At 29.5% G+C, this 16,055-nt stretch overlaps 2 protein-coding genes across 2 annotated transcripts in view; one reads left to right on the forward strand and one right to left on the reverse strand.

Annotated features, from left to right (window-relative positions):
• Positions 1-16: 16 nt before the first annotated feature.
• On the reverse strand, positions 17-8,106 carry bccip (BRCA2 and CDKN1A interacting protein). The gene is made up of 7 exons (XM_073828244.1): positions 7,946-8,106; positions 7,753-7,827; positions 7,543-7,623; positions 5,878-5,967; positions 5,579-5,766; positions 2,500-2,665; positions 17-232 (listed from the first exon to the last, which is right to left on the reverse strand). The coding sequence occupies exons 1-7, from the start codon at positions 8,075-8,077 to the stop codon at positions 62-64; spliced, it is 903 nt and encodes a 300-aa protein (XP_073684345.1). The 5' UTR covers positions 8,078-8,106; the 3' UTR covers positions 17-61.
• A 2,404-nt stretch (positions 8,107-10,510) lies between these two features.
• Positions 10,511-16,055, forward strand: part of wbp2 (WW domain binding protein 2) — a 13,685-nt gene continuing 8,140 nt past the window's right edge. The window contains exons 1-5 of the mRNA XM_073828487.1: positions 10,511-10,647; positions 12,510-12,618; positions 12,846-12,981; positions 14,533-14,625; positions 14,732-14,878. Coding sequence (XP_073684588.1) covers positions 10,589-10,647; positions 12,510-12,618; positions 12,846-12,981; positions 14,533-14,625; positions 14,732-14,878 — 544 coding nt within the window. The 5' untranslated portion in view covers positions 10,511-10,588. The remainder of the gene's footprint in view (positions 10,648-12,509; positions 12,619-12,845; positions 12,982-14,532; positions 14,626-14,731; positions 14,879-16,055) is intronic.

A 16,055-nucleotide genomic window follows, 5' to 3' on the forward strand; every position in this document is an offset into this window, starting at 1 on the left:
AAAGCCTGGGACATTAAACATCTCTTTTGTGAACAATAATAAGAGTTCAGTGTTGGACGGTTCAGACGGTCAGATATTCAGTCATTTTATCCATGATGGTTCCCATCCTGTCCATCGGGATCACCATCACCGTGCGGAACGGTTTCATCGGCACGTCGTCGTACGACCACTTCCCCGTCGCACAGGAATCAGCCTCGTCCTGAACACTGTAGCTGAACTTCAATGTGGCTTGCTGTGAAAAAGAAAATTAGTTTAAGGTTGTATGATAATAATGGACCAGGGAAATTAATAAAACCAAGGATATTTCTCTAATAAATATTTTTTCAATTATGTTTGGCTCTGAAATATTTGATTAAAAAAAAAAAGTTTCTATCTAATAGCAGTCATTATAAAATATTTAAATAAAAAAGTAAACACCTGGAAAAGTAACTAAATTAATTCATCAAAGCAGCGTTATTATAGTTACCTTAAAATTAAAACCACTTACTTGAAACACAAACATACATAAACACAATTTTTCAAAAAAACTAAAGAAAAAAAAAAACAATATATATCAACTAAACAAATTTTTTAATAATTGAAAATATATTACAGCTCAACTTTTGAAAAAAAAAAAAAAAAAATTTTTTTTTATTATCACTCTTAAGTGAACCTTAGGGGAAAAAAAGTGTATAAAATGAATTAATAAAAATAAAATAAATACCAAGTAAAATTACAAAACAAAAAAAAAATACAGTAATATATGCCAATTGTTGGAAATTAAAATGAAGAGCAATAAAATTTTGAAATATTATTACAATTTAAAATAGCTGTTTTCTATTTGAATACATTTTAAAATGTAGTTTATTTCTGTGATCAAAACTGAATTTTCAGCATCATTACTCCAGTCTTAAGTGTCACATGATCCTTCAGAAATCATTATACTATGCTGATTGCTGATGAAAAAAAAAAGTTATGAAACTTTACTAATACTAAGTGAACCTTTGTGAAAAAAAAAAAAATTACAATGAAAATAAAATAAATACCTGATTTATGAAAAAATGGTTATGAAACTTCATTAACATTAAGTGAAACTCGGGGGAAATGAGTAAAAAACAAAATAGCAGCTAGTTGCCAAATAAAATGTCTCATTTGCATTTCATTTAAAAACTAACAAAAATTTACAAATTATATAGACAAATAAAAAAACGACCAAAAAAAAAAACAAATAAATTAAAAAGAAAATGCAAGTATAACATATATGTGACCCTGGACCACAAAACCAGTCTTAAGTCGCTGGGGTATATTTGTAGCAATAGCCAAAAATACATTGTATGGGTCAAAATTATTGATTTTTCTTTTATGTCAAAAATCATTAGGAAATTAAGTAAAGATCATGTTCCATGAAGATTTTTTGTAAAATTCCTACTATAAATATATCAAAATGTAATTTTTGATTAGTAATATGCATTGTTAAGAACTTAATTTGGAGAACTTTAAAGGTGATTTTCTCAGTATTTTGATTTTTTTGCACCCTCAGATTCCAGATTTTCAAATAGATGTATCTCGGCCAAATATTGTCCTATCCTAACAAACCATACATCCAGTGTTGTTTTCGTCAATGATGACGATGACAAAATCATTTCGTTGACGCCACTTTTTTTCATGACGATAACGAGACGATGACGAGATAAAAATAGCTCGTTGATGACTAAAACATGACGAGACGTGTGTGAGTTTTCGTTGATGAGACGATAATAGACGAAAATGTTAGTGGGTGGTCCGTCAGACGTTTAAAATGCATGACATTTCCGCTTATTGTGCATGCCAATTAAAACTTAAAAAGTATCTGACGCTATGGCAAGCCGTTTTAGCATTAAATGCTCTTTGCTATACTAGTATGGCAAGCCGTTTTAGCATTCCATCCTTGTTTGTCTTTTATGTTCTAAAACATTCCTTCATTATTGTAATTATTGGTGAAAATAGTCGATCCGGAAGCTCACATTGTGTTGAACTATAGATCTGCTATTTTCAGAACTTATAAGTGACACTACCCAACAGCAAAATACTTACTGACCTACATTAATTTGTTAAAAGACTACTTTTTCCCCTTTTTTTGACTAAAACTAGACTAAAACCTTTTTGACTTTTCGTCGACTAAAATTGGACTAAAACTATCACATATAGAAGTGACTAAAATTTGACTAAAACTAAGAAGCATTTTAGTCCAAAAGACTAAGACTAAGACTAAATCTAAGATGGTTGTCAAAAACAACACTGCATACATCAATAGAAAGCTTATTTATTGAGCTTTCATATGATGTATATATCTCAGTTTTGTAAAATTTAACCTTATGACTGGTTTTGTGGTCCAGGGTCACATATATTTTTCTTATACATATTCTGTATTTTATATAAGAAATAAAATGCAGAATATATTTTTCCTTTGCTGCAGTTCAAGATTTGAATTAAGTAGAGATTAGAAATAGATTAGAGATTAGAAATAAGTATTATATTGACCTCATAGAAGAACTCCTCCTCATCGTTCACAAACAGCAGCTCTTCTTTGGGTTGAGCTTGACCAGATATGCTCTTCTTGGCTGGTTTGCAGGTTTTACTGATCATCAGGCAGAACTGGCATTTACCGCTGGGTTTATTGGTCCTTTGTGCTTCAGCCATCTCCTTCCTGTGAAACCAAACAGCATCAATACTATCAATCTGCACTACATAATAATGTCTCACAAGCTCAGATGCATCTCAAAATAGTTCTGTCAATGTTCTGGAAACATGAGAATAATTTAAACATTATGTTTATGGTGCAACCCTTCACTCAGTGTTTCCAGAGGTTTACTGGGATTATTAAGGGATGTAATGTGGCTCATCTACATGTTGCATTGTAGACTGACCCACATTAGACCCACGGTTACATAAGATCTTTATAAATCCACGTGATGGAATTAGCGCTGGCTGTCAATAACACTACAACAGCTTCAGTCTGACACACCATGATCATCACGAGAGCTCTCGTAGTTCAGGAGCACTAATGGACTAATCCTGCATCTTCCAGCAGATGACAATAAATGAGTCACAGTAGAAAAACGTTTTAAAAATGTGCAATACCTGCTGGTTAATATTTTGATATGTTTCATTTAATTTCTTAAACTGATCGTGCACACTTTATCATTTTTACAATATTTTTTTTTCTTTTCAATTACCATTTTCTTTGTGGCAAGACACTCCAGCTGAATAGAGTAAAAAAAATTACCAATATAAAATCACCATTCTCTGCCATTTGACTGATTAAGAATTGATTTACTGATTAAGAATGTAACATTTCAAACATGTTTTTTGTATTATAAGTTTTTTAGGCTTTCATTCATGTTTAGGCTCTAATAATTAATGGACTAATCTGCATATATTTACTTGTATTTTTTACCTCCCGCTCTCTATATAAACCAACACGGAAGTGGCTTAAACTGCAATTCATCGACTGGCCGCTAGAGACTGGCTGCAAAAGGGAGTCAGTCCCATTGACTCCCCATGTTAAAATGCCCAGCTTTACAGCAGAAAAAAACATGTTTACAGCCTGGTTCAAAAAGTGGTTTTAGACTATATAGCTAATTTCGCCCTTCATGTCAACTGTGAGGGGGGTGAATTTTTTTTATAACTCATCTGTTTAAGTTATATTAAGCCGTAAAGTTCTGCATAATTAAGGGCGTGGCCACTTGAGTGACAGGGGGATTGCCGCTGCTGTCATCACTGGCGCTCTAAGTAGGCGTGGTTTCAGCACCCAGCTCCACCCACGACCCGCCTCTTTGCCCATTTTCGATGATCTGGGTGTGACGCGCAATTCCACGATGGCGACGGCGAATCCCGCCCACTATAGGCTTCAAAATCGCTCTTCAGAAACCTACGGATGACGTCACGAACACTTCATCCATATTTTTACAGTCTATGCTTTTTACAGAAGAAATTTTTTACAGAGCAGATTTTTTTTTTTAATCTTTTCATATGTTAGAAAATATCTTCAACAGCAAATAAAATAAAATCAATTTTTAGGAATCTGTGTTCAGCATTTTATTTTTATATTTTCTCATTTAATTTTAAAGCTTCAATACATTTGTGTTATGTTTTTATAGTAGTTTTGTGTTTATATACTTTCCATTTATTTTTATTTAAGTTTCAGTTGTTTTAGTACATCAAACTAAATGAAAATGAGAAATGTTTTCCTGGCATAGCTGAAATAAAATAAGTTTTTTTTTTTTTTTTTAATCTCTTTATTTAAAAGAATTAAATATTTTTAATTTCAGTTCAAGTTTAAGTTAAACAAAAATAAGTTTTATTTAGGAATAAAATTTACTCAGGAATAAAATATACTCTACCATTAAAACGATTTTGAGCAGTAAGATTTAAAGAAGTATTTTCTGCTCACCAAGCCTGCATTTATTTGATCCAAAACACAGCAAAAACAGTAACATTTTGAAATATTTTTTCTATTTAAAAACGGTTTCCAATTTGAATACATTTTAAAATGTAATTTATTCCTGTGATCAAAGCTAAATTTTCAGCATCATTACTTCAGTCTTTAGTGTCACATGATCCTTCAGAAATCATTCTAATACGTAGATTTTCTGCTTAAGAAACTTTTTTTATTATTATCAAATATTTAAAAAAAAAAAAAAATTAAGTGCATTTTTTCAGAATTCTTTGATGAATAGAAAGATCCAAAGATCAGCATGTATGTAAAATAAAAAGCTTTTGTAGTATTATACACTATACCATTCAAAAGCTTGGAGTCTGTGTATTTTTTTTTGGAAAAGAAATGATAGAAATGAATTCTTTTATTTAGCAAGGATGCTTTAAGTTGATCAAAAGTGATGATAAAGACATTTATAATATTACAAAAGATTTCTATTTCAGATAAATGTAAATTATTCTGAACTGTCTATTCATCAAAGAAACCTGAAAAAATTCTACTCATCTGTTTTCAACATAATAATAATAATAATAATAATAATAATAATAATAATAATAATAATAATAATAAATGATTTTTGAACAGCAAATCAGAACATTACAATGATTTCTGAAGGATCATGTGACTGGAGTAACGAGGCTAAAATTCAGCTTTGAAATCACAGAAATAAATTACATTTTTAAAATATATCCAAATAGAAAACATTTATTTTAAATAGTAAAAACATTTCAAAATTTAACAGTTTTTTTCTGTATTTTGGATCAAATAAATGCAGGCTTGATGAGCAGAAGAGACTTTAAAAAAAAAACAAAAAACTTTACAATTCTTACTTTTCAAAAACTCTTGACTGGTAGTGTATAAAATCAGGCAAATTAACAAACCTCTCTCTGTGAAAATCTTCAGAATACAGATAGGAATAAAACGGTTCAGTCTGGTTAGAAAAATAAAACTTTTTGACCATACAGCCTTTAAACATCTTAAAACGACCAGTGCATTAAAAAAAAAAAAACAATGTTTTTGTGAGTAGTGTCTTGCCTTTAAGAAACGTTTGTACCCTGTTTATGTCATGCAGCTGATTCACACTTAGACTCCCTCTGCTGGTCAGAACCATTAAACACTTACTGAAGTTGTTTGTGCATGGGGAGGGCGATCTGTGGAGGGACGTTGACGAATCTCTCGCTCAGCAGCAGTCCGACAGACTGTCCGTTCCCCAGCAGCAGCTGCTCGAAGCGCTCCTGAACATCCGGGGAGCTGGCTTTAGCACTCTGCTCTAGAAGCATGTCCTTCAGCTTCTCCAGACACTCCACACCCTGATCAACACACACACGACTATCAGACAGGACTCAAACAACACTGACAGTGGACATTACAGAGCCCTAAATAAATGATTCATTATGATTCATGTAACTGAGTATTATCACCTGTCTCTCTGTGAGGTTCACCATGCTGATGAATCCAAACACCTCGTCCGGGTCGGCCTCGTCATCACTGTCCTCTGGTACCTCCGCTTGCTGGAGTAAAATGCATGAAAAATATTAAAAATCATGAATTGAAATGATAATATAATAATTAAAGCCACTGTTTATCCAGATTTATTATGTTTAATGAATACAAGAAATATTATTATGGTGATTATCAGTATATTTTAAGGCAGGGTTTTCCATTTTTTTAAATGCCACAGACTTGCCACTTAATATTATATTTTTGCTAATTATTATTATTATATTTAGTTTTTATTTCTTACATTTTTATATTATTTATTTATCGTGACCACTGTACCAATTTTGAAATGTAGTTATACATTTTCACATACAAAATGACAGTTTGTATTTAATCCATAACTTATATTTTTATGCATTTTATTACTACTATTATTATTATTATTTATAGTGAATTATTACATTATAGACAAATGTTCTAGACAAAAAACTTATAATTACAATAATAATTATTATTATGTGTATAATATTTAATATTATATTGTTGCTTATTATTATTTAAAAAAAACTTACATTTTGATATTATTTCTAATTATCTATTGTAACATTATAGACTAATAGAAGTACAACTTATAATTATACTAATAATTACTACAGTTTATGTAACATTTAATATTATATTTTAGCTTTTTTTATTTCTAACATTTTTATATTATTTATAATAATTATAATAAGCAATTGTAACATTGAAGACCACAACTTATAAATACAATAATAATAACAATAGGTATATTATATTTTATCTTTACATTTTTATATTCTAAATAATAATTATTAATATGTTTATTATTAAAAACATTATTAATTTTTTATTATTGTTGTTATTATTTATAATAAATTATATTATAGAAAACTATTTTTAGTACTACTGCTTTCTTTGCTACTGGTATTCTTTAAAACTAAACTCTAAATATAAATGATTTAAATATTCAACAATTTTATAAATATTTAATTATAACAAAAGCGCACAGTTAGTAAATTATTTTTTTGAACTCGTACTTCGAATATTTTGTGTTTATTGTAATTATTTTCATTAATTGTATCATATTTATATTCTATTTATTCATTTATTCAGATTTAATTACATTTTTTTAATTGATTTTTTCCTTTTCTTTTTTACTTTACAAGTTCTTTGTGGTCCCCTGTTTTTTCCCCTTTTCTTTTTTTTCTGTTTTAAGTATAATTAATGCATATAAAATTATATCTGTTAATGAAATATACAGTTATGAACAGTAAAAATTAAGGAAATTAATTTTTGTAAAAGAGAAATCACACTATAATTTAAAGTCTCTAGTGATTATTTGCTTATAATTAAAATGTAACAGTTTTCTCTTAAGCATAATTGGTTTTGGCAACCAGGATATTTGGTATATATGAGATATTTGACCATTAACTTGTACAAATAAAGCGTATTTCTTAAAAAAAATATATAATCTGACCACTGTTCTTTCAGATGTTCATTACTATTAATGAATATTTTAGTATTATGTTATGGTGCTTATCAGTATACTTTAAGATACAATGGCAATTAAAAAGTAAATAACAATAAGTTATACTCAATAATCAATATATTTAAATGAGGCTGACCCTGATGACACTGCCAATGTGATTTTGCTGGATGATAATGTCAGTCAGATCAGATGTGTTCACATGAGACTTCAGGAACAGCTGGAAAAACAAAAACCATACACATATGTCTGTGTAAATATAATGCATACATATTCGTTGCCCTTTAAATATCTGCTTGTAAATTCTATCATTATGTTAAGTGCTTTACAAACATTAAAGTCTCTGTACCTGTTGCAGAAGTGTTTTGATGCCATGAAAGTCATTGTCAGATATCGTGTGTGCTTCAAAGTCCACAATAACCTCCTAAACACAAACCAAAACACATTTATTGATCACAAAACAACGTATTTCGACGCAGAGCCAATCTGGCCTGCACATCACGACATTACTTGCTGCAATAACAGTGGAAACCGCAACTTACCTCGTTTATTTCTTCTTCTGAATTTTCACTGTCCTCGTCGCCGGAGTCTTCCAGACCCTCGTCCGAGCTTTCATTGCTGTCTTGTGGGTTTTGTCCCGTTTCGATAGCTCGCCTCTTCGCAGATGAAGCCATGCTGCTCCACTACAACACGCAGGAAACAGACACGAGTTCACGCAGAGCGACGTTTTCTGTTGGCCACATGGTAGGAAACTGAGGAGTCTTGTCGGCCATGTTGGCTCACAGTAGACGTATGGCTGTGTGGAGAATACCTCTCTGCACAAGATCCAAAATGGCGTCCGTTTCAGATCACGATCTTAGTAAAGCGGCAGATACCATTACGCAGGGGTGCTGCGTAAAAATCATTTATTATTTATTTAAAAAAACAATGGCACGTATTCAAGCTCCAAACAATCATCATATGACCTATATAGAAATATAAATATTCTTTAACGTAGTTTAAAGGTTTAAAGCAGCATGTCATATTACAAAATAAAAGTCTATGCTGGCTGCCACACAGTGTTGGGTGTAATGCGTTACTAAGAAATTAATTATTGTAATTTAATTACTTTCCCTTAAAAAGATACAGTAAGGATCGTTTTTTTTCTGTAATTTGGTTATTGTTACTTCTGATGTAATTGCATTTAATACATCAAAATTTAACATCTAACGTTAATCCACCTTTCTTTGAATACTTTGGTCAAGAATTTATTTAAAGACTAATTAATGTAATTTTATATTATTTTCTGATAGCCATTTCATGTCTATCCTTGTACTGTCTTTTTATTTAAGCTTTTTTATTTGCTTAACTTTTTTGCATCTATTCTGCATTACATTGTTCATTACCTCTAAAATAAATCTTCAAGTGCATTTACTATATTATTCACCAAATAATAGTCCACAATAATAATACTATTTTATATGTTTTTATTGAGTTATAGACAATGTTCTTAGTACTTCAACCTATAATTAGATTAATAATTATTATTATTATTAATTTATATAACAGGTCATTTAATATTTTTGCTTATTATTATTACATTTAGTTTTATTTCTTACATTTGTATATTTTTTATTTATTTATAATAAACTACTGTAACATTATAGAAACATAGAACTACAACATATAATTACAATAAAAATAACATCATTTACAAAATATTTTATTTTTTTCCCTACATTTTTATATTATTAAGACTAATTAATGTAAATTTATATTATTTTTTGAAGAATTTAAAGAGCAGTTTAATGTCTATCCTTGTACTGTCTTTTTATTTAAGTTTTTTTTGCTTAAATTTTTTCCTCTATTCTACATTACATTGTTCACTACCCATAAAATAAAATTTCAAGTGTATTTACTATATTATTCACATAATAATAGTCCACAATAATTAATAATAGTAATAATAATAATAATAAGTCATACATTTTTTTGAGATTTTATCATTTTTATTATTCTATTTTTAATAATTTACATTTGTATGTATTTTATTATCACTACTATTATTATTTATAGTAAATTATTATAACATTATAGACAAATGTTCTCAGTACTTCAACTTTTAATTAGATTAATAATAATTATTATACATTTGTTATAGTTTTTATTTCTTACATTTGTATATTTTTTATTTATTTATAATACACTACTGTAACATTATAGAAACATAGAAATACAAAATATGATTACAATAATAATAATATAATTTACAAAATATTTTATTTTATTTCCTACATTTTTATATTATTAAGACTAATTTATGTAATTTTATATTATTTAAAAAAATTCTATCCTTGTACTGTCTTTTTATTTAAGATTTTTTTATTTGCTTAACTTTCTTTTCATCTATTCTACATTACATTGTTCATTATCCCTAAGATACATTTTCAAGTGTATTTACTATATTATTCACATAATATTAGTCCACAGTAATTAATACTAATAATAATAATGATATTTCATATATTTTATTGAGTTATTATTATTATTATTATTATTGACTTTTTATTTAAAATAATTTATATTTGTATGTTTTTTATTATCACTAATATTATTATTTATAGTAAATTATTACAATATTATAGACAAATGTTCTAAGTACTTCCACTTTTAATTAGATTAATAATTATTATTATTAATGTATATAACAGATAATTTAATATTTTTTTCTTATTAATATTATATTTAGTTTTTATTTCTTACAATTGTATATTTTTTACTTATTTATAACTACTGTAACATTATAGAAACAATATTTATAAAATATTTTACTTTATTTCCTACATTTTTATATTATTAAGACTAATTTAATCATTTTAAATTTTATTTTTATTTATTAGTAATTATTTAATTTTATTTTTCTTTATGAGTACATTTAATCTATCTATCTATCTATCTATCTATCTATCTATCTATCTATCTATCTATCTATAGAGAAAAATTAAATATTATGAGATTAATATTATTCTCCCTTAATTCGATAAATATTTATTTGTTATTTGAGAAGGTTCGGGAAATATCTCAAAGGCGCTCGCTGATGTCACCAGGGGGCGTTGCTTATGCCGGAAGTGCAGGTGGACCTTTGAGTTGCGCTCGTAGAATGTAGAGCGTCAATTTTACACATTAATAACAGACAGAGATCAACCATGGCCCTCAACAACAATCATTCTGAATCTGGAGGTGTTATCATCAACAACAGCGAAAGGTAACGTCGCGAATTCAGACTCTTTGATTATCACTGCCGTTATTATTTTATATTATAACGTTATATAAATCTGACTTCACGGATTTGTCCAGAACGACCATACTGAATTCATCATCGTGTGTTATGTGTTTCCTATTCACACTAATATAGTTAAATAGTACAGTCTACAGTGTCATGTGTTGAATAACATCGCGTGAACCATTAGATCACACCCCTTTTATTTATTTCCACCGTATATAGCCTTTCTTTCGTTTACGTGTTCATTTTAAGCAACATTATACTTACACATTGTAAACGCAATCCATATACAGGCACATAAATTGTTATCTTTTAACAACATGGATCTTGCGCAGCTTCCAGAATCCTACTATGGCGAAGTCTGCGCCTATGAATATTAATTTAGTCATGCTCAAGTTGCTTGGAAACCTTCCTGCAGCGTTCAGTCACGTAGCCTAATTAATATTAGTGACGCGTTCCGACCGACGAACCCTCATTTGTGTTTTGACCAATCAGCAAGTCCAAGGGGACGCATACCACGCTGCCTAATTAATATTAATGAGCGTGTCCTTCGCCGTAGTAGGATTAGTGTTTGTGCTGTGAATGGCCGTGTTGGTCTCAGTAGGTCAGCAATAATCTTCTTAAGCTTCTTCTAAAAGAAATGACATGCTCTTAAAGTTTTACAATAGCTGTGATCTTCTTACACAACTGATGAACACTGTGATTGATGACTCCAGCAGTGACATTATATCTCTAACATGTCAACAAACCATTAACAATGATCAGTAACCCACTGATACGGTCTTTTTATTTGAGCTTTTTTGCTTGTATTCTACATTGCATGATATTACATCTAAAACATAAATCGAAATCTGAAAAAGTGTATTTTTTCATATTATTTACATAATCGTCCACAATAATACATTAAAATGTTAAATAATATTAATAGTTATTATTATTTCACATATATTTTTGTTTATTTTGTTTTTATATTATTATTTTTGTCTTTTTACTATTGTTATTTTAAGTGAATGATTACAAAATTACAGGCAAATGTTCTTAAATTCTTTATAAGTATTCTTAACTTTATTATATTTATAATTTATGTTATTATTATTATATTTATTTATTTTTTATTTCTTACATTTTTATATTATTTAATTTATTAATAATAAATGTATAATTACAATAATAATAATAATATAATTTATAAAATATTCTGTATTATTGTAAACAATAATCATTAAAATGTTTAAAATTTAATACATTTATTGTTATTATTATTTATAATGAATTATTATTATTATTTCATATTTTTATTTCGTTTTGATATTATTATTATTATTATTATTATTATTATTATATTGACTTTTTACTATGATTATTTATAGTGAATTATTATAGGCAAATGTTCTTAGTACTACAACTTAATTACAATAATTATTATTATCATTTATATGTTATAATATTTCATATATTTTAATAGTATTTTACATTTTTATATTGTTTATTTTATTTTTTAATAATGAACTTATAATTAAAATAATAATAATAATATAATTTATAAAGTATTTATTTTATCTTACATTTTTGTATTATTGTAAATAATAATCATTAATATGTTTAATGTTAAAAATCTCAATATTTTTGATTATTGTTGTTGTTATTATTATTCATAATTAATTATTATAAAATTATAGAAAAATATTCTTATAAATACAGTTTTGTTTGAAACTGGTACTCTTTAAAAACTAAACAAAATCTTTGTTCCTTGTCAGCGATGGCAAAGCTAGCTTTGATCATTATGTGTTGGCACAGACTGTGCTGACTGTAATAAACCAAATCAGTTTTTTTCATTTTTACAGTGTCTTGATGTCATATGAGAATGTGGAGCTGGTGTTTAGTGACACAGAATGCTTGCCAGAAGCCTTCAGAAAAAGCAAGAAGGGAAGCGTCTACCTGACACCTTACAGGGTACGTAATTCAAGAGAAGGAGTTAGACGATCATCTTATATTTTAATGAGGATAAGGACAGAGCAAGGAAACAATTAAATAAATAAAATTAGTGCTTGATCTTTAAACATATGGTCTTGGCCTTGTCTGTCTGCCTCCTCCTGATTAGACTTTTTCAATGGTTTGTAAATAAGCTCAGTTCCTGACATTGGTGGTGCACTATGTTCATCTTGTGGTTGAATCTTTAGGTGATCTTCTTGACTAAAGGGAGGGACCCTTTGCAGTCTTTCATGATGCCGTTTTATCTTATGAAGGGCTGTGAGGTCAAACAGCCAGTACTTGGTGCCAACTACATCAAGGGAACCATCAGCGCTGAGCCTGCAGGTAAAACACAGAAACTAAATATAAAACTGCTGCTGTGAGGACAGAGAGAACAAAGAGAGAATAAACCAAATCACAGGCCAAAACCACTGCCCTAAACGGTGTTGTTTTTGTTAACCAAAACTATTAATTATTGTGATTTACCATATAAATATTAAAATATTCGGAATAAATTGAAATGTTGCTTAAGCAACTTACTAAAATAAAATTATTTTTTTTCCTCCTTGAAAATATTATTGTGGCTGCTCACTTTTTAGTATTTTTTTATTAATAAAAAATACTGTGTATTGACTTATAAAGACACTTTTTTTATTAATTAATATCTTTGAACTCTTTATTTTCAGAACTTTTTTCAGTGAATAATGCAAATAATTGCACATTATTAATATCATGTAATTCATTAGAAACAATTGTCAGGCCACACTGTTGTTGGTGTTAAAATAATAATACATATTATATATTATACAATATGTGACCTTGGACCACAAAACCAGTCACAAGGGTCAATGAAATGGAGATTTATACATCAATTGAAAGCTGAATAAATAAGCTTTCCATTGGTGTATGGTTTGTTAGGATATGACAGTATTTGAAAATTGGAAATCTGAGGGTGCAAAAAAAATTGGGAAAATTGCCTTTAAAGTTGTCCAAATGAAGTTCTTAGCAATGCATATTACTAATCAAAAATGAAGTTTCGATATATTTACAGTAGGAAGTTTACAAAATATGTTCATGTAACATGAACTTTATTTAATATCCTACTGATTTTTGGCATAAAAGAAAAATAGATCATTTTGACCCATACATGCATTTTTTTCTATTGCTACAAATATACCTGTGCTACTTAAGACTGGTTTTGTATATAAATCACATATGTGACCCTGGACCACAAAACCAGTCTTAAGTCGCTGGGGTATATTTGTAGCAGTAGCCAAAAATACATTGTTTGGGTCAAAATTTTAGATTTTTCTTTTATGTCAAAATCATTAGGAAATTAAGTAAAGATCATGTCTATGAAGATTTTTTGTAAAATTCCTACTGTAAATATAACAAAATGTAATTTTTGATTAGTAATATGCATTGTTAAGAACCTAATTTGGACAACTTTAAAGGTGATTTTCTCAGTATTTTGATTTTTTTGCACCCTCAGATTCTTAATTTTCAAATAAATGTATCTCGGTCAAATATTGTCCTATCCTAACAAACCATACATCAACAGAAAGCTTATTTATTGAGCTTTCAAATGATGTATACATCTCAGTTTTGTAAAATTTAACCTTATGACTGGTTTTGTGGTCCAGGGTCACATATAAATAACAATATGCATTTGTGTAAAAAATAAAAACTATATTACTGGTGTTCAATTTATATTATATTATGTTTAATTTGTATCTTGTAAATCATTCTAAATCAAGATCTTCCTCGAGTTTTCATTTGAATATTATTACCCTTGGAAGAAAGTATATGAAGAGTTCAGATTTAGCATTAAAAGAGGAGAGACAATGTACTTATAGTAATTAAGTTTACTAAAGTGTGTTTCCATCACTGCTCCAGGTGGCTGGGAAGGTTCTGCAACCTTCAAGATGATTTTTGTTGCTGGAGGAGCGATTGAGTTTGGACAGTACATGCTACAGGTGGCAGCGCAGGGTACGTTTTCAAGTTTCAAATATAATTTAATTTAAAAAGACACTGTTTTTCACATTAATTTGTATAATGTGGAAGCATTACCTTCGGTCTCTCTCATTCATTTTAGCATCCAGAGGGCAACCGGTGACTGTAAATTACGGCTGTCCTTATGTGGCGAATGGGGCGTATGCTTATCCTCCACCTCCTCCTGCTAATGGCATGTATTCGTCTGCACCTCCTCCTGGATACGCCTACCCTGGACCTCCACCTCCAGGTCAGATTCACTGCTAAATAGTAGGGCTGCACGATTAATCGTTTTTAAACCGAAATCGCGATTTGAAAGGGTGCGATTTTCAAATCGCAAGAGCTGCGATTATTTCGATTGATTATCAAATGTGGTAACAAGCATATAAGTCGTTTTTGACAAGTCACTTCATGTGCATATTACGTCTTCATGCTTATATTACGTTTGATGCAGAGTTTAACCAATAGGGGGCATTTTAACACTGCATGAGACATGCACTGGACGGATTTTTCAGTCCCGCATCCGCAGAAATATGTTTATCTCGTTCAGTTCCCGCCTCGACATTCATGTTTTGTCCCGCTCCTGCCCGCCTAAAAGTAACCTATATAGTTTTTTTTCAGTACATCAATTGAATTTACATGAAACAGTTTTGTAACATCTCGTAATTTCACAAAACCCCAGCATAAACGCTCCTGATAAAATATTTGTTATATAGGCTAAGCATCAACATTCACACAGAAGAGCAAGCATGAGCTACTGTGTGTATCCAGAATGCAAGCAGACAAAGCTAAAGTTGACATCTCAGTTCATATGCGATCTCATAAAGCTCTAACACAATGAATATTATGTACAATGAATCTTTCACAATGTCTACACTTCGTGTGTTTTAATTCGCGAGCACGCAATATTCAGCACTGTGCAAGAATGTTTGAGCAGTGAGTGGATTCTAACTTAAACACCTCTGATGACTGCCAATGTGCTTACTAATCATAGCTGTAAGTTGTATACTATTTGTTCTTGCTGCTTTTGTGCAATAGATGAATACCAATATTTTGCTTTTTAGATATTTCTATTTTGCGGGGGTCCCGCGAATCATTTTATTTTCCCGCGTCCCGAACAGCCGCACTCGCCCATCAAGTTTTGTCCCGCGCCGCAGTCGGTTGCCTCGGGTCCCGCTATACTCCCGTAGGAGTGCAGGTCTCTACTGCATGTACTGAGCAAATAACGTTAACGCCATTTGGAAAAGATGAGCGGGAGCAGCGGCTCAACTTCCCAACAAAGTGTCTCTTAATGTAGGATATCATCAGTGTTTTACTGATGTAAAATTGTTTACAGTGTGTTTGGATTCCTAAAAGTTTAAGATTTTACTTATATTTTATTATAAAATTATATATATATATATATATATATATATATATATATATAT

The sequence above is a fragment of the Garra rufa genome, chromosome 22, assembly GCF_049309525.1.
Source record: "Garra rufa chromosome 22, GarRuf1.0, whole genome shotgun sequence".
NCBI classification, from domain to species: Eukaryota; Metazoa; Chordata; class Actinopteri; order Cypriniformes; family Cyprinidae; genus Garra; species Garra rufa.